This window comes from Paroedura picta, chromosome 4, assembly GCF_049243985.1.
Source record: "Paroedura picta isolate Pp20150507F chromosome 4, Ppicta_v3.0, whole genome shotgun sequence".
Lineage (NCBI taxonomy): Eukaryota > Metazoa > Chordata > Lepidosauria > Squamata > Gekkonidae > Paroedura > Paroedura picta.
In genome coordinates, this window is record NC_135372.1 from 107,421,075 (window position 1) to 107,438,853 (window position 17,779).

At 38.3% G+C, this 17,779-nt stretch overlaps 1 protein-coding gene across 1 annotated transcript in view; it reads right to left on the reverse strand.

Annotated features, from left to right (window-relative positions):
• The window catches only part of ST7L (suppression of tumorigenicity 7 like), a 44,280-nt gene that overhangs the window by 15,759 nt on the left and 10,742 nt on the right, over positions 1–17,779 (reverse strand). The window contains exons 5-12 of the mRNA XM_077334915.1: positions 17,185–17,300; positions 16,447–16,525; positions 14,913–15,067; positions 13,978–14,075; positions 13,335–13,449; positions 9,824–9,896; positions 7,431–7,533; positions 426–576 (exon numbers count right to left, since the gene is read on the reverse strand). Coding sequence (XP_077191030.1) covers positions 426–576; positions 7,431–7,533; positions 9,824–9,896; positions 13,335–13,449; positions 13,978–14,075; positions 14,913–15,067; positions 16,447–16,525; positions 17,185–17,300 — 890 coding nt within the window. The remainder of the gene's footprint in view (positions 1–425; positions 577–7,430; positions 7,534–9,823; positions 9,897–13,334; positions 13,450–13,977; positions 14,076–14,912; positions 15,068–16,446; positions 16,526–17,184; positions 17,301–17,779) is intronic.

Consider the following 17,779-nt stretch of genomic DNA (forward strand, 5'->3'; position numbering starts at 1 on the left):
TCAATAAATCCCCACAAAGATTTCTGGAAAGACGAAGGATCCTTAAGACCCATGAGGTATTTATGGTTTGTATTTAGAATACTTCTATGCCGCCCCTTCACTCTCGTGTTTGATGAACACCAATTCAAGTGTTCATGTGGCAAAAGTGCAGGCATTGATGTGCGTGAAGGACTTATCTTTGCCTTGAACCACAAGGAAAAACAGGATATAAATGTTTACATAAACACAAAACAGATTTCAGTCACTGAAACTATTGTTTGGAAGAAAGCAACAGGTCTAAGATTAACACTGATGAAGATAATATAAACATCAAGGGAACTACACACAGCACCCATCTGAACAGCCAGAAGAAACTTCAGGTTGCCATTTAAAAGATCAATTTAAAATGAGACAGTGGCTCACATCAATGACAAAGGGATACTTACTGCCTTCCCATGTACAGTGCAAGAGATTAAGGGCCCCTTCTATTCGTTTCCAGTGCTGGAGATGAAAGAAAGCATATGCCACTGCTTCACTGTCACCACGCTTCAGAATGTGCTCCGGAGGTAAAATTAAGCTTTTCATTTCTAACAAATACTAAAAGAAAAAGCATTGTGATATGACACTATGTGGAGCATTGTCATTAGTTCTTTTAGATACAATCCCCCAAATATTTCAAACATCAGCTCCTTGTGCATATCACTTAAGCAAGGAGATCTTGCCTATGATTGGAACACAATGTTTAAGTATTATTTAAATGCAAATGATTTGAAAAAATCCTCACATGCATAGTTCTGACTCTCAAATAAATGGAAAGTACGTAGGATTTGTTATAAAAATTAACACATTCCTATTTCTTGTTATACACAAAGTGGTCCTAAGCCTTTAGTCCACATGGCAGAACAAGCATTTGACTCCAGAGGTTTTGCACAACATTGAGAGTTAATGCTGAACTCCAGTTCTTCGGAGAATGTTTTAAACAAAACCCTAAGAACATTCAGCAATGAAAGTCAGCTAACACAGGTTACAAGGAAAATTACAGTGGCAAGCAGGATAAAGTAGTTTTCCACACAGTAAATACCAATCAGAAATCTTATAGGCATACCTAACTCTGCCCGCCCCTCCCAGTTGTGAACCAGATATTTCCTTTTCTTTTGTATACAGCACATCTAAACTTCTAAACTTAACAACATAATATTGATATGTTTTTAAACCAAAATTCAAGTAAGATTTTTAAAAATGCCTTGTGCAAATGTGGGCCTATGGAAGAACATCACATGCCCTTCACAGATCACTGGATTTATATGTAGGATTAGGATGGCAAAAACAAATATGCACAAAGGATTAGATCACTATGAGAATGACTACCAAGATGTAAAAGTCTTTGATTCACACCCCCTCCCCCCATTTTTCCAGATTTTTTTTCCATCGGGACTCTCAGTATCAATTGTTGATCATATATGATTGACTTTCTTCTTCCCTCACCACCAGCATGAAGGAATTAATGGCAGAACTGTCGAGGCCCCCATAATTGTGTTGTGTATCACAATTCATCAAAGACCAACAGAACAGGACTCAACACTGGGTCACATAAGCATAATATGCAACTGTCAGCAGTAGCTTTTGAGGTCAATGGTTTGGGAGGAGCTATCTTAGTTGAAGTATCACCCTGGTAGGAAGGTGTCGGATTATGCAAGATCTGCAGTGTGCATGACTGAGCAGAATATGAGGTATATTCTAAAGGGGGAATCAAAATATGTGTATTTAGCATAGCTAGGTTAAGAACCACCTGAAATCAGTCTCCTCCTAATAGGCTCAATTGGAGACGTCCGGCTCCTTTAAGCATACTTCCCTGTTAGCCTTAAGGTAAAGGTATCCCCTGTGCAAGCACCGAGTCATGTCTGACCCTTGGGGTGACGCCCTCCAGCGTTTTCATGGCAGACTCAATACGGGGTGGTTTGCCAATGCCTTCCCCAGTCATGACTGTTTACCCCCCCAGCAAGCTGGGTACTCATTTTACCGACCTCGGAAGGATGGAAGGCTGAGTCAACCTTGAGCCGGCTGCTGGGATTGAACTCCCAGCCTTATGGGCAAAGCTTTCAGACGGCTGCCTTACCACTCTGCACCACAAGAGGCTCTTCTGTTAGCCTTATCAAGAGACTAAACAGAATAATGACTAAAGACAACATTAAGTTAGGTCTTTCTCCTTTCCACAAAAAGTTATTTCTCTTCACAATAAAGCTATTTTATTCCTTTAAGCAATCTAGCATTTTGCACCTCTTTGCATATTCAAATTCTGCCAACAGAAGATTCTAATTAGGTTCTCTGGTAAGGAAGTCTGGAAAGCATTATAGTTAGGATAGTTAGAAATCATTAAGAGTTAGGACTGATTTTTGTCTCTAATGACTAGTATCTAAATGAACGATTCACTTCACAGATGGAGGGCAGGCTCTATATCATGATGAAATATAGGAGAAATGTTCCATGAAAATTATCTCGTAATCTTAGCATATTTAATGGATAAATCTGCTGAAAAAATAGAATCTAAGCATTTCTTACAAATGCACATAACTTGATTTTTTTTTAATCCAATGACTTTAACAAAGAAAAAAAAAAGACTGGCTTAAAAAAAATTGTTTAGCCTAGCCCACTTAGTAAAGGCCAAATATAGTAGTCCTATCTTTGATTATGATAACCAAGAAGTCCATCAGCACTCCCAAAAACTGTACAAATGCAAACAACTCACCAAATTATTTCACCAAATGCCATAGACCATAAGATTATTTACTAATCCAGTTCAAGGGACTTAACTTCTCCCATTCATATTGTTGAAGGAATGCAGCCAGGGCTGTGCCCTGGTCAAATAAAGCACATTTACTGCCTGGCTAGGTTCTTCTCTTAATGTCTTGGGGCTACTTCTGGGAGGGCAATATTCCTACTAATCCCATTTAATCCTCTTTGACTATTTTTTTTTAACACAGTAAAAGATCATTCGCACCGGGTCACTGTGGGAAAATTGTCTCAAATATCTGACCTCTGACATGACTCCTCATGGTCTATGCAATGACTAGTTTGGTGTTAGGGCAAGATTTCTCAAACAAGAGTAGGGGGATGCAGCACCAACAGTGACTAAATTAATGCCTCATGCAGTTTTGAAGTCTCTATATCAGGGGTGAAAATCTGCTTGTTCCTCTTAGGCCATGTAGAAAATGTAAGTGAAAGTTGCAAGAAAACAGATTTTTGTTTTCCCCCAAGCATTTGTTAAGCCATTTACTTTCAGACAAGTAATAAAAGAGCAAATAATAATGATGTTATTTTAGTTATGTCTCAGGATGCAAAACAAATGCTGCATTTTCACAGGTAAAATAATCATGTTGATCTCTCAGTATTTACCATAAGAGCTGCTCTGGTTTGTATTCCATATACTGAACGTGGGAGACTGGAAATACAGTGAAGTATTAACTTTTGCAATTCTCACTTATACAATAAGGCCAACTTAAGCTAAGCAAGACCGCAATGAAGGAAAAGAGGAAAAATAAGTTGTAATTACTTTCTGAACAGTTTCAAATAAATTACAGAAAATAATTAACTATATTTCACCTCCATCAATGCAAATTATATGATGGTGCTGGGGGGACGCTTGCTCCTGGGGAGGAAAGCTGGGGAGGAAAGACGCTTGCTCCTGGGGAGGAACGCTATGGCAAATCTAGACAGTATCCTAAAAAGCAGAGACATCACCTTGCCAACAAAAGTGCGTTTAGTCAAGGCTATGATATTCCCAGTTGCAATGTATGGCTGCGAAAGTTGGACCATAAGGAAGGCTGAGCGCCAAAGAATTGAGGCTTTTGAACTCTGGTGCTGGAGAAGACTCTTGCAAGTCCCTTGGACTGCAAGGCGAACAAACCAGTCAGTCCTAGAGGAGATCAGCCCTGACTGCTCCTTAGAAGGCCAGATCCTGAAGATGAAACTCAAATACTTTGGCCACCTCATGAGAAGGAAGGACTCCCTGGAGAAGAGCCTAATGCTGGGAGCGATTGAGGGCAAAAGAAGGGGACGATAGAGAATGAGGTGGCTGGATGGAGTCATTGAAGCAGTAGGTGCAAACTTAAATGGACTCCGAGGAATGGTAGAGGACAGGAAGGCCTGGAGGATTATTGTCCATGGGGTCGCGATGGGTCGGACACGACTTCGCACCTAACAACAACAACAGCTGGGGGAGGAAGGCATGTTGAAGACGTATTTCCCTCTACCTCCATTTTGCTACTAATTTGCCATTAAGGTATGAACAAGAGTGTTATCCTATCTGCATCACTCTTTAAACTCTTAAAACTTTAACTTTGGCTAAGATTATTTTTAGGACTTGTACTATACAAAAAAATGAGGCATGCCTAAAATAAAACTTACACTGTTTCAAATTTGGTTGTTAGATTTCATGCTTTTCATGAATATTCTTCTGGGATATCAGAGAAACAAAAACCCACTAAGTATAAAGGTACCAAACCAACAACAGAAACAAAAACCCACATCCAGCAAGATCAATTAACTATTAAACTTAAGGCCAAATACCTAATATGTGCCAGAATTTGGTTATTTTTAAAGCACAGATTTGTTGTTCATCTAAATAAGCTTTGTCTCTAACATAGCACACTAAACATCTTGACATGAAGTGATACTTTAAATACAATCAATGAAATCAAAAAGAAACACAAGAAGAGAAAGACAGTACAATTACTGCTATTGTTAGACATTAATGTTCTTAGCATCTTGTGGTACTTGTCAGTACTAGAATGGCACTAAAAATGTCTTAAACACCTAAAAGACGCAGGAGTTCTGAAACAACCGAGAACACCCAACTTTTAGATAATGATAACACATAATCTTCTTCCCCTAAAGGCAGAGAAGCTGAAGGGAAATCTGTCTGAGACTGTCTGAAATGAACTTGCTGTGCTCTTGATCAGTCATGCAGGCAAACAACAAATTCTCTCAGCAATTAGCTCTCTCAGTGCACATTCTATCAGACTGGACAGGCAGACAGAAGACTGGATGGATAAATTCAGACCTTCAAGGCAAGAACCATTTGGCCGCCCTGATTATCAGAAGGGGATTAGGCCCAGGGATAAGCCATCCTTCCACTATCAAGTCTACAAGGACCATATATCATCAATGTTAGGAATGTGTGGAACAGTACAGAGGTTCCAGTTATACACATTCATTTAATGAGAAGGTGAATGGGGGAGGAAGTCTATCATACTGGCTAGTTCCAGAGGGTGATATGGCTTTAATTTTTTAAAGGAAGGTTTTAATTGTTCCATATTATGACTAAAGACATGGAAACAGTAGGCTTCTAAAAGCTATCTTGCAAACACAGTGGAGGCTTCAAAGGGTGGGCAGTGGGAGGATCAATATGTAATGACTAAAATTACTTTTTTGAAGTGGGCTGCCTTACATTCTGGGTCATCTGCAAGTAAATATGGTAGACACTTCTGAAGAATTGCTTTCACAAGGCTAGGGTTTCACACAAGCACCCCAGAGCAAATGTTCAATTTGCACAGTCAAATTCCAATACCAACACTACTCTAACAACCATAGTATCAGAAATCAACAATAAAAGCTTAAAGATGTGCAGCATGATCCCCATAGGACTCTGTTCTTCACAATTTGTTAATACCTTGCAGGAAGGATTCCCTACTTGTTGCTGCAAAATTAGCATCTATCAGGAGCAGAGCTTTTAAACTAGTTTCAGGAGGAACTATTGTTAACATAACGGCTAAGAGAATAAGCAGAGATCAGGAAGGTCCTTTGTTTAAATTTTGCTTCTTCTACAAACTCATTAGATGTCTTGCCAGGCCTTCATCTCCAAGCCTCTGCTTCCTATCCTACCATTCAGATAACACAGACTCTACCTTCCAGAGATGCTAGCAGGATTTCAAGGTGATGTGTATGAATTGTTTAAAGTGCTACATTAATGCAAAGCATTGTTATTAGATGCCCAGATGTCACCAAGGAGGCGTGCTAATTTTCAATGCTTTTTTCCTGCTAGGAAATTTCAAACACCTTTGTACCACAGAAGCTTTTAGAACAAAGCAATTTCACAAGAATATAATAATGGCTTCCTAGATTTTTTTAAAAACTTCTCTGGAAACTTCATCTCAACCAAAGAACAGTGTTTAAAAGTATATTTTTGAGTTCAGCTTCTGAAGACAGCCTTCAAAAAGGCTGCCCTACTGGTTCACCAAAAGTCAGTTGTGACTTGATAGCAAAAAAATATATATTTTTATTTAATTATTTGCCCCAAGTGTCAAATAGACTAGGTACCCCACTATTTTCGTCCCATGGGGGCTGCTCCACAAGCAAACAAGCAAGCAAACAAGTATAGTTGGTTTTTATACCCCACTTTTTCACTATTCAAACGAGTTTCAGAGCAGCTTATAATTGCCCTCCCTTCCTCTCCCCACAAAAGATACCCTGTGAGGTAGGTGAGGCTGAGAGAACCCCGACAGGACTAATCTGTGAAAACAGGAATATCAGGACTGTGAAGAGCCCAAGGTCACCCAGCTGGCTACATGTGGAGGAGTGAGGAATTGAATCTGGCTCATCAGATTAGAAGCTGCCACTCTTAACCATTACACAAAGCTGGCTCTCAAAGACCTGCACTGTGTCCAGTTCATGAAGGAATGGACCCAATATAGAAAGAATGGTATACAGGTTTACATAAGAGTAACCATACTTAGAAATAAAACTGTAATAAGTCCAACATCTTTCTGAGAACTCATCTGTTTCTTATTGTATGACTTACCCAAGCTATCTAGTTTTCAGCTGGAAAACATCCTACATTTCAGCCATTTAGAAAAAGCTTTCACTTCCTATTAAACAAAAACTGGTCTATTAAGAATTTCACTCTTCAAAAAAACCCACTAAGCACATGCAAACAATGAATTATTCCCCAGAGAAGTTATTTTGACTCATTTGTACACACAATATGCTATAGCTAAAGATTAAACTGTCCCAAACTGTCCAAAACAAGGTTGATAGCATCATACTTTCCTGGCAAATAGTTCTGCTCTCTAAGTGGAAGGTGGATCTCCCTAAAGAGGTGAGCTATTCCTAGCAGTAGTGCTGTGCTCCTTTCAATTCTTACCCAATTACTTTTATCCATAAAGCTTGCCCAATTTTCACTTGGAATTTAAAGCAATGGGGATTTCTCAATGGGCTGCACACTTGTCCATATATACAGCTGATAAGTTTAGGACAAACAAACAAGCTCCTGATGTTCTCACAGATTATTTTCTGGAGATCTTCACAAAAAGGCCATCAGGGACTCCTTGAGTACATATTGTCCCTGGCCTTGGACAAAAAGAAGTGCCATCAACAAAGCAACCACACTTTGCTTTCCCTTACAGATATTTAAGCTGAAACTGAAATACTATCATTAAAGGAACAAATACACTTACCTTTGGGACATGAGGGTTAAATTCCACAGCTCTGTGAATTGCTTCTACTGCATTAATCTCTGCTGTACTAAGTCCTCTTCTCGAGGCTGTTTCTGGAGAGAACCTGCAGCAACATCCAAACACTTGATAAATTTCTAAAATCAAGAATGATGCAGCCTGTTTCCTTTTAGTTTATCTTGAAAAAGGTAACCTGTGTTAAGTAAACCGGGCTAGCAATCCTACAAAGCAATTAATACTATGTCAAGTTGCCATGGCATTTGTACTCTACAGCAAAAGTGACACATTTAGCTTCAGACATAACTTAAACTTGATTAATACAAAGCTCAGCAGCAAAACAGTTATTGTCTGCAACTGCATCCATTTGACAGCTGACTCATATATGTTAAGATAACTGTAAAGAACAGTTGCTCATCTAGACATTTCCTCTCCCCACTTAGATGCACACACTGCCGATAGGTCATGGTAGCACTGAAATACACTTGTTTGAAGAGGCACAGAAAACAGCATAAAATGAGAAAGTTTGCCTCACAGAGCAATCACTACCCAGATGCACTTGCAAATAGCCCTTGTCCGGTAGTCATTTTGAGTGAAACATGTCTCGTTGTTCAAGAGAGATACAACAACCCAAATCAAAAGCTGATTTAACCTTCACATTTAGGAATAGCCAGACAGTGAACTTGTCAGAGGCTTTTAATGACAACACTGTGATTACCCTTCTCCACAGTAAAGTCAACAACCTGAATTTATTTATTTATAATTATATACCGCTGCTCTCAAATGTCTTGCGGTGGTTTACAAAGATGAATAGGTCAGTACTCTCTTCCATCTAAACTGGGTAGCTACTTGTACTCAGAAATTCCTTGGCAGTTTACTGTATTGGTCCATCAGGCCTACCACTAAGTTACTTTTTTTTTTGAAAATTTAGTATTTGAAAATTTAAAAAATTGAAAATTTTTATTTGAAAATAAAAAGACAGAAAGATAGTAATATTGACCTCCATTGGTAATAATTAGCCCTAATTCAACTAATACATTTGTTAACTATCTATGTATATAGTCTGTCATAGTTCTTTAGATTCTTCTTCTGGTCTGCCATTCGCTAAACTGGTTAGCTTTGCCATTTCAGATAATTCTCCTAGTTTATCCAGCCATTCAGTTATTTTTGGTGAATCCTGTTGTTTCCAGTTCTTAGTTATAATTATTCTTGTCGCTGTAGTCGCATGGGAAAAAAAGTCTTCAGCCTTCCAAGGAATATTAAATAGAATTACACTTAATAGCATGTAATTAGGATCCATTGGAAAATTAATATTTAACATCTTTTCTATGATAGTATGAATTTTAATCCAAAACTTCATAATTATTTTAAATGACCACTACGTATGATAGAAAAATCCAACCTTATCCTTACACCTCCAACATTTATTATCACATTTCGACATTTTGCTAATTAATTTGGGTGTGACATACCATCTATAAAACATTTTGTACCAATTTTCTCTTAATAACTGATATTTCATACATTTTACCATTTTGTCCCACAATAATTCCCACTCATCCAATAGAATGTTTCATTTCAAATCTTGCATCCATTTGATCATACAATTTTTAACCTGTTCCATTCTTCAGTTTCATATTTTATCAACAGCTTATAAATTTGCCCTTGTAAATGAGATTTATCTTCAGATTGCATAAATCTTTCACCTTTCTCTTAGTTACTGAAGAAACGAGAAAGAATAAATTCTGCCTTGAGCTTCTGAAAACCTCTAGTTTTGAGGATCAATAAGAAATGTATTTTAACACAACCCAAGATCACTTGCCAGTCAGCCAGCCAAATTAACACTTTGCTTTTTATCAAGCTTACCAGCCAGGTTCCAATATATTATTGTCAGAATGCTATGCTTCTGACATTTGTTTTGATTCTGTTTGATCTAGTTTAATGTGCAGATGCGGAGTGTTTATTGCACCCCAACTCCCTTCCCTTCCCTTCCCCTTCCCCTTCCCCTACCTCCATCCATCTTCCCTGTCTCCAGAATGCAGCACCGTGGCTGCAAGCACATCGCTATCTGCCTGGTCGGTTCCCTTTGAAGAGCTCCTACATTGCTCGGGATCTCATGGGACAGTGGGTACAGTGGAAGTGGTTATATGCTGTTCTTGTTCTGCTGTACTCTAGCTCTGACAAGGTACTTGTTGGGTTAACTTTCTTGCTTTAGAATAAATGCGTCTTTCACACCAAGTCAAAGACTGTGTTTTCTGGGCAACTGAAGAAACTTGACAATTATGGAAATTGGCTTAGATTGTTTTTAAAGCTATTAAAACACAGAGTGGGCTGTCAACCCAGCATTGTGTTCATGCTGTAAACTGTTTTCATACTGCAGCCATCTGAAAATGACTTACCTATCGGAAACTGCTCTTGCCTTTAGCAGCGCTGCCGTGTAACATATAGCTGCTGATTTGGGAAGGCTGATATCTATGGAACAATAAATGGTTGTCTTTAGATCCTAAAGTCAGAAACATTTCAAAATCACTACCTCTGAATACAAGAATTTATATTTAGAATGTTTTATACCAGTCATGTAAAATATATAGCCCAGGGGCCAGAACTGGTCCGTCCAGGGCTCTTACCCAAAGCCAATGGGGGAAACCAATCCAAATGTTGTTAGTAGGGTATTATACCCCTGCTGAGGTCCTTCCCTTCCCCTAAAGCAGGCTCACTCCAGATCTCCAGGGATTGCCCAACCCAGAACTGGCAACTACAAAGGTCAAAGAGAGTTGATTCAGCCTGGAGCTTTGCTGGGAATGGGGATGGGTCACAATCAGTGGTAAAATATCTCCAGTATCTGACATTACATTTTATGGCACATACAACCCAGTCCAACAAAATGACATAGTCATAAGAAATGAGTTTAACACTTCTGCTTTATACAGTAGGAACAGTTCCTAGGTTGTAGGTAATAATTCTAAGATTAAAGTATAAGATGCTCAGAATTTCTGCCTGAGCACATATCAAAAGGAGCAGTCCATGTGTACCCAAGTTATCAAGACATGCAAATAGAAGCCCTTTGTGCTCCCACAGAGATGGTGGCTAGAAGAGGTACTTTGGAATGAATTTGCTTGCGTCGTCGTGGGAGGTGTGGAGGGAGAAACTATAGAAGGAGTCCTGGTTAGGCATCTCAGTCTATGGAACATGATAAAGAACTCCACTGAATCATGCCCCAAATAGTCTAACTCTGTAGAACACCAGTGACAAACTGCTTTAGTACCAATGACAAAATGTCTGAATAAGACAAGAGTAACAGAATAATTTTCCCAGATGGAATAAACACGTTAGATTAAAAATCTTTAAAGATATAGCTGCCTTATCAAGGCAGAAAGCCAGCAAGAGTGAATAGTCAAATAGAATCTCACAGGCAGTATATCCTAGAATAGCGATCCCCAACCTGTGGGCCGCGGACCACATGTGGTCCTTCGACTAATTGGAGGTGGGCCCTGAAGGACACCTTCTCCCCCCCCCCCCGGCCCTTTACAACACACTTCATTGTTGTGGCGTGTCTGTATCTTATTTTGGAGGGATGTTTAAACATTACCATAGCGATCAGAGAGCACTAGGGCAGTGGTTGAGAGTAGAGGAGTAAACTACCCCCCCACCGGGCCTCACTAAAAGGCGTTGAGTGGTCCCCGGTGATAAAAAGGTTGGGGACCACTGTCCTAGAATACCAGTTGTTGAGGGAGTAACAGAGAGAGAGTTAGAGGGGGGAAACCTCTGTATTCCCTGCCTATGAGCTTGCCAAGGAATTTGACTAGCCACTGTTGAAGCAGAATGCTGACAAGAATTCTCACTAGACTGAGTGGGGCAATTTTTATGTTCTTAATACTGAACTATATAACAAGACTAGAAACTAGCAACCACTGCAGAAGCTAACAGCTACTGTTTGACCAATCAATTTCCTTGCATACAACAGGATGCCCACCAAAAATCAATAGATGGTGAGAGGATTTTTGTGTTCCCCAAGTGTGCCACTTTTCTTGTTCTCTTCCATGTATATCCTGACCTCTTGCTCTTTATCAACTATCCCTTGATTTTTCCTCTCTCAGCATAAGCTGCTTGACAGAAGCATCAACAACCACAAGCACTGTACAAGATACAGGAAGTATCTGATTCGCTAATACAGTTACAATACATATCAATCCCCTATAATTCCATGCAAAAATGAATCCTTAACGTATTTACTTTTGAAAATTATTTTTAAACTTAAATGCAAATATAGTAGCTGCTAGAAATGTAACATTTATAAAGCCACAGGGGGGAAAAATCTGAAATGTTGGGAAAACTGAAATACATGTAATACTTAACCTTTCTATTAAACTTAATTGTTTACAGATTTAACAACTTTAAAAGCATCATTTCTAACAGCACTATAAAATTGTGTGTGTGATTCCAATGCTAGTCTTTAACTTTATACTTAGTTCCAAAATACACTGGTGAAGAGATACCAAGTGTTCATTGTAACTTTGGCTAGAGTAGATGAAAGCTTGCTAGAAGTATTTACTTTTCATACATAATTTAAGAAGTACATCTTAGCACTTAACTTCAAGAACAGTATAGGTTCTTGTTCTAAAAAACTTTCATACAGATGGTCTGTAGAAAAAGTGGTGCAACTCTAAGAAATGATTCAATAAAAGTCAGTCTCTCACAGTAATTGATCTGTGATTGAAGCAGATTTTGAAGCAAAATTTTGACCATGTATAAGGTTAGTGACAGAGAATACAATACTGAATTTTTTGCAGCTATAAGTCTCACTTGATCATCTTAGAAAGGGCAATATGACAAAAACTGCACAAGAGACTGGTGGGCATGATATATTTAAATAATTAATTGATAGATCAACATTATAAAGAGCCTAGGATATCTTCACACAAGGGGACATTGTGGGTTGCCAACTTTGGGTTGAGAAATTCCTGGAGATCTTGAGGTGAAGCCTGGGGAGGGAAGGGACCTCAGTGAAGCATAAGGCCACAGAGTCCACCTTCCAAAACACTCATTATCTCCAAGGGAACTGGTCTCTGTAGTTCAGTTTTCTGACGGAAAAAAAGCTGTCCTTACCCTGAAAGGATAAAACAGACACACACCTTTGGAATTGTGCTCTAGTAGCCAACCACCTTCCAAAGGGAGGGATGCAACATTTGAGGGAAACACATGGGAGAGCATTCATGTCTGTCTCAGCCAAAGTTGGAAAGGCAGACCTGCCCGGTAGTGTGGCAGCGGTTTAGTTCTATCTCAAGGAGATGATAAGAGCACCCGGTTGTTCGGTCTGTGTCTGGTGCTGAGCAGGCCTTATACAATTTACTCTGAGTTTTGTATACATTAATACATTTTGTATGCATTAAAGGATCTAATGGCTAGTCAGTGAAAGCCCGTTTCTACCTGCAAACCATAGAGAGAATTCAAACCATGCTATGAAGCCATGAGTTTAAACTTATGTGCCCCTCAGCCAGGTTTCTCTGAAGACTTGTGTTGCTGGTCTGCTCTTTAAAAACAACTTGAAAATAAATAAATCTTCCCTGTTATTAATATACAACTCCTGCCTCAGTGGTATGTGTTCTTCTTGCACGCCAATTCTCTCATGGTAGCAAAGCCTTTACCTCTTCCTACCCTAAAAAAACATTTTTAACTAGGCAGAAGGTTTACAGTTCTAAACAAAGCTGGTCCCACAAAGCCATAAGAGGCCATCGGTAGAGATGGCTTGCCACAAGTTGCAATTCCGGGAGAGCTCCCAGCGCCTTTGGAGGTTGGCAACTCTGAGGAGGAGACAGATGCCATATTAACTATGCCGAATTACCCAAGTCTAGGCTTGGACTGGTATAACTGAGCACAAGACGACACCTAATAGTGTTTATGCATATTTACCGTCATATTTTGCCAAGACTGCTTGGACATCAGCATAAGCTTGTAATTCCAGAAGGGCCTCTAGCAGGTTTTCATGAATATTCAGCACGCTTAGGAGAGGGAACTCTTTCATTAACTGTAAAAGAGAAGAAATTAATTAACATAAGTTACTGTTTTATAGCCCCATCATAGATAGATGTCTGCACCTCTGAATAAATATGTATACAGTCATTCTGCAAAACAGCTTCCTCTCCTAATGGAAAAGGTGGCCTTTATTAATCAAGGAAACATTTTAAAAACATGCAGGTGTAGAACTTTGAAACCAACACCTGGCAGGTATCATCGTGTTCAAGCAGGAAGAAAGGCTTCTATGAAGAAGCCTGCCGCAAGCTCATGTGAGCTCCATCCAAGGACAAAGGGAGTGTGCTTTCTTCTCCAAAAATGTTTAATGATTACCAAATTAGTAATTAATTTAAATTCACAAAAAAATATTCTTTAACTGAGTTACAAGCCTAAAAAAGTGCCCATGAAAAATAATTAAAATTTAACTTTTTCTGATAATTTCTATCATAGAAATAAAAAGTGAATGCTTTTTGGACTATAATAAACAATAAGTCTTAGCTAACTGCAGAGATTAGTTCATTTTTTAAAAGAAATTACTTACATCTCTCATCATTTTTACTGCTTCTTTAATTCTTCCAAGTTTCCTTGAACACATTGCTAATCTTCTTTTCACATATACCAGTACGTTGGTATCTCTTCCTGCAGAAGAAAATTGCCTCTTTTTATATAAATTTACAACATCATGCTTCCCCCCCCCCTCAATCAGCCATTTCATTAGTCTGCTTTCCCGCCCCCCCCCCCAATGGAAACAAGGATTTTGATAGCATAAAGGCCATGAAATGATCATCAACATAGTATAATGACATAGCTTTAAAATATGCCAGTGGAACAACAAAAGCAAAAACACTTTAATAACCATGCATAATACAGAGCTCTCTTGAGTATCTCCAGAGAAAGCATTTCACAAGTGGGGCTTAACTATTGAGAAAACGTTTCTTCCTGACCCTGCAGACAACTGTAGGGAGTAGGCATACAGAGTACAGGCAGACATAAAAATCTCAACTGTCAGATACATTATAAAGGTAGGTCAAAACAACAAAGGATTCTATTCTGTAACTGTTGGTTTAATAGAAGGTAAGTACTTGTGTCAGTAACATTGTTAGTACTCTTCCAAATTTCCCTATGGAAAAAAGAATTGAAAGAAAATTCTCAGCAAACAAACAGGGAAAAAAAGTTTTGATTTGCTTTTCCCCTGAATTTTTTCATTCCCCTCCAGGTTTTCACATTTCTAGTCCACTGAGCTGCAAGGGAGGGGGGGGGGTCAGTGGGTTGCAAGTAGGACAGGGAGGAAGGAAAGTCTTGCTCTGCAACATCCATGGCTGGCTGGATATACGTTCAAGATTCTAAGATGTGCAAAAATTAACACTGCTTTCATGCTCATGTAGGTTTTAAGCATTGTGGAAGACAGTGACATGTTGCCTGAGACTTTAATGAGGCTAGTCCAAAATCTTCAGCAGTTTCAGCAAGCACTCTTACTTAGCTGAGCTTCATGTTGAGGACTTTGCGAACCACAATGCTGAGACTTCCTGTAAACATTTTCCCCCGCTCTCAGGGCCTGCTTGAAATACTTTTCAGCATCCACAATTGTAGTTGCTTCTTCCTCAGCCAGGAGAACATACGCAGTTGCACATCTGAACAGGGAGAAAGAACGAGAAGATGGTATTCAGAAGGAAGCTAGCCAGGGGAATTATTCTGCATGTGGACAGAATGACATTTGTGGTTAACTTATTCTTCAGTAGAGTAGTTGAACAAACTCAAAAATAGTTTTTCTGATACCTGATCAAATACAGTGTTGAACAAAATTACATTTAGCACTCTAGTAGACTCTAGTACTCCAGACAGGAATTATCCTTAATAGAAGCAAACACTGTCTTTTCCCATGAAATAATAATTTTCAGTTTTTATCAAATACCTGAAAGCCATCTATAATAAACATAATGATGTTATCCATGCACACAGGCTTGCTTTAATCCCAGGAGGGAAAAAGACAGATACCTGTACTGTGTGCTAGGTGTGAAATCTCTAAAACACAAATAAATAAACAATTAACCTATCAGTACCCAGTAAAAACACATCACCAAGATTTTAAAGTTAAATTTGATAGAGAAATGCAGATAATAGACATACAGAACAATCAAAATATTCTATTTTAATCATGAAATAAATAAATGAACAACATTATTTAAAATAAAAAACAGGTCCTTCCATAACCAAGAGAACAGTCATATATTTCTGTTTTGAAAGATTATGGTTTTCTATAATTCAGCAGTTCTTAAATGAGAGTTGAAACAGTCATAAGAACATTACAGCTCTCAACAGGAGACATTTTAAAAAGTCAATGAAGGGTCATGGGACTGGGAGATGTAGCCCTATACCTATTTTAAAAATGTGAATCAAGTATACAAATTAGAACTGCAAAGAAAGCTAAAGATTTGGAAGGTTCTGATGTACCTTAACACTTGACCACCACAATGCAAAAAGTACTAGGAAAACATTTTAGAAGCAGCTTATAACCGTTGTATTTATTTTGGCAGTTTATAACAATTGTATTTATTTTTGGCAGTTGAATGCTAGAAATTCATCATGCCATTTGAAAACATTAACACTACATTAACCTGAGGCACAGTCAAGCCAAAGGTCATTATAATAGAGGGGTTGTGCTTAACTGACAGAATTCAGCAACACGTACCTCTTAGTTATGCTCTTGTTTTAAAAACTCAACTTCACTGTCACTAAATGTAACATTTATGGTACTGTTACTACTTCAGACAACAAGTTGTGAGAACTGTATGTCTACAGGCCCTGCCGTGTTTAAAAAACATTCTGACATGCTAGGGATTTAAACAAGAGGAGCATATTCAGACATTTGATCTACGACCTGTAATTTGAAATTAAAAGATATCTATTACATCAGTCTGCCATGTGTGTGGGTAGTCTGTATGAAATCACTATACAGAACTGTGTGGCATTGGTTTTAGTTTACAAATTTAATTCTTATGCCCACACTTACTCATTATTTAATTCTAAAGCTTGATAAGCAGCTTTGATTCGAGACTGAGGATTCCTCTCCCGCCATGCCTTCTGCATAACTGTTGGAACAGAAACATATATTTAGAAGTCAGACATGAATGAACATGTTAATACATGAAATACACCTCATTCAAGAAAAGTAAAAATCCGTTAAAAACAGACAAGGATACCTGAATATGTTCAACATAATACATTTACTCAGCAAACCTTGATCTGTAAAACTTAGCACACATAAAGAGATATTTAAAGATGTTAAAGTACTATACTGTGATGAAATCTCTTACTTGATTTTAAGATGGCCATACTCAATAGTAAACTTTGCCAGGTTACAAATGCCAAGTAATCATAAAGATTATTAATTGGATCAAGTTTTTAAACCTAAGTATGTTTAGGGTTGCAAGAATTGGATATTAATTCTTTTGTAATTAGGGTTCCTTTCAGGGTTCCTAAGTGATCGATTCCTGCACTTTCGTTTAGAAAGCAAAAGCTATTTGAAAAATACAGAACATTTAAATCAATTTAAAATATACAGCATAAATCTTGCAGGAAAGAGCAGCAAGGCATACAAAGGCCATATAAATGGTATTTAAAAATACATTTTGACCTACAAAATGTATTTGACACACTAATTTTATTGTCTGGGATTATTTAGAAGTATTTCCATCCTACAAATATCATCCATTCTTCATTCTATGTTTCAGGTAGGAGAAAAGAATACCTGCATCTGAAGGCCTTAGTGAGTCTGTTTCACAAGTAAAAAAAGTCTGATGATCCTGAGCAGACAAGTTCATATCATAATATGTGAGTGGCTCCTTTCCAGTCACCCATGTGTATCTTCAAGAAGAAAACAGGAAGCTTTATCGATGATGTATTAACATATGAAAGCTGAGATGTGCATTTAACTGGACAGTTCAGCCCTTTTTGTATGCATAATCCAAATCACTGTACAGAAGATTAATATTATTATATTCTTTCTCCTCTGAGGACTGCATAGTCAGTCCTGGGACAAGTATTCAATACAAATGTCAAAGGTAGGTGGACCTCTTGTGGTAGACGTGTGTCAAGGACAATAATGGCCCTTACTATGGTCTTTAGATTTAAAAACTGGTAAATCTGCCTTATTATTATTTGATTCATATCCCGCCGCTCCTGGTAGACCATCTCACACCAGGTTACAAGATAAACCCCACATAAAAACATATAATGCATTAACCCCATTAAAACTACCCAATTTACAACCCCCACAGCCACTGGGCTGCCTTCCAGAGTCCAGAAGGGGGCTCCAAGTTCCAGTTACACACTAATAACGATGG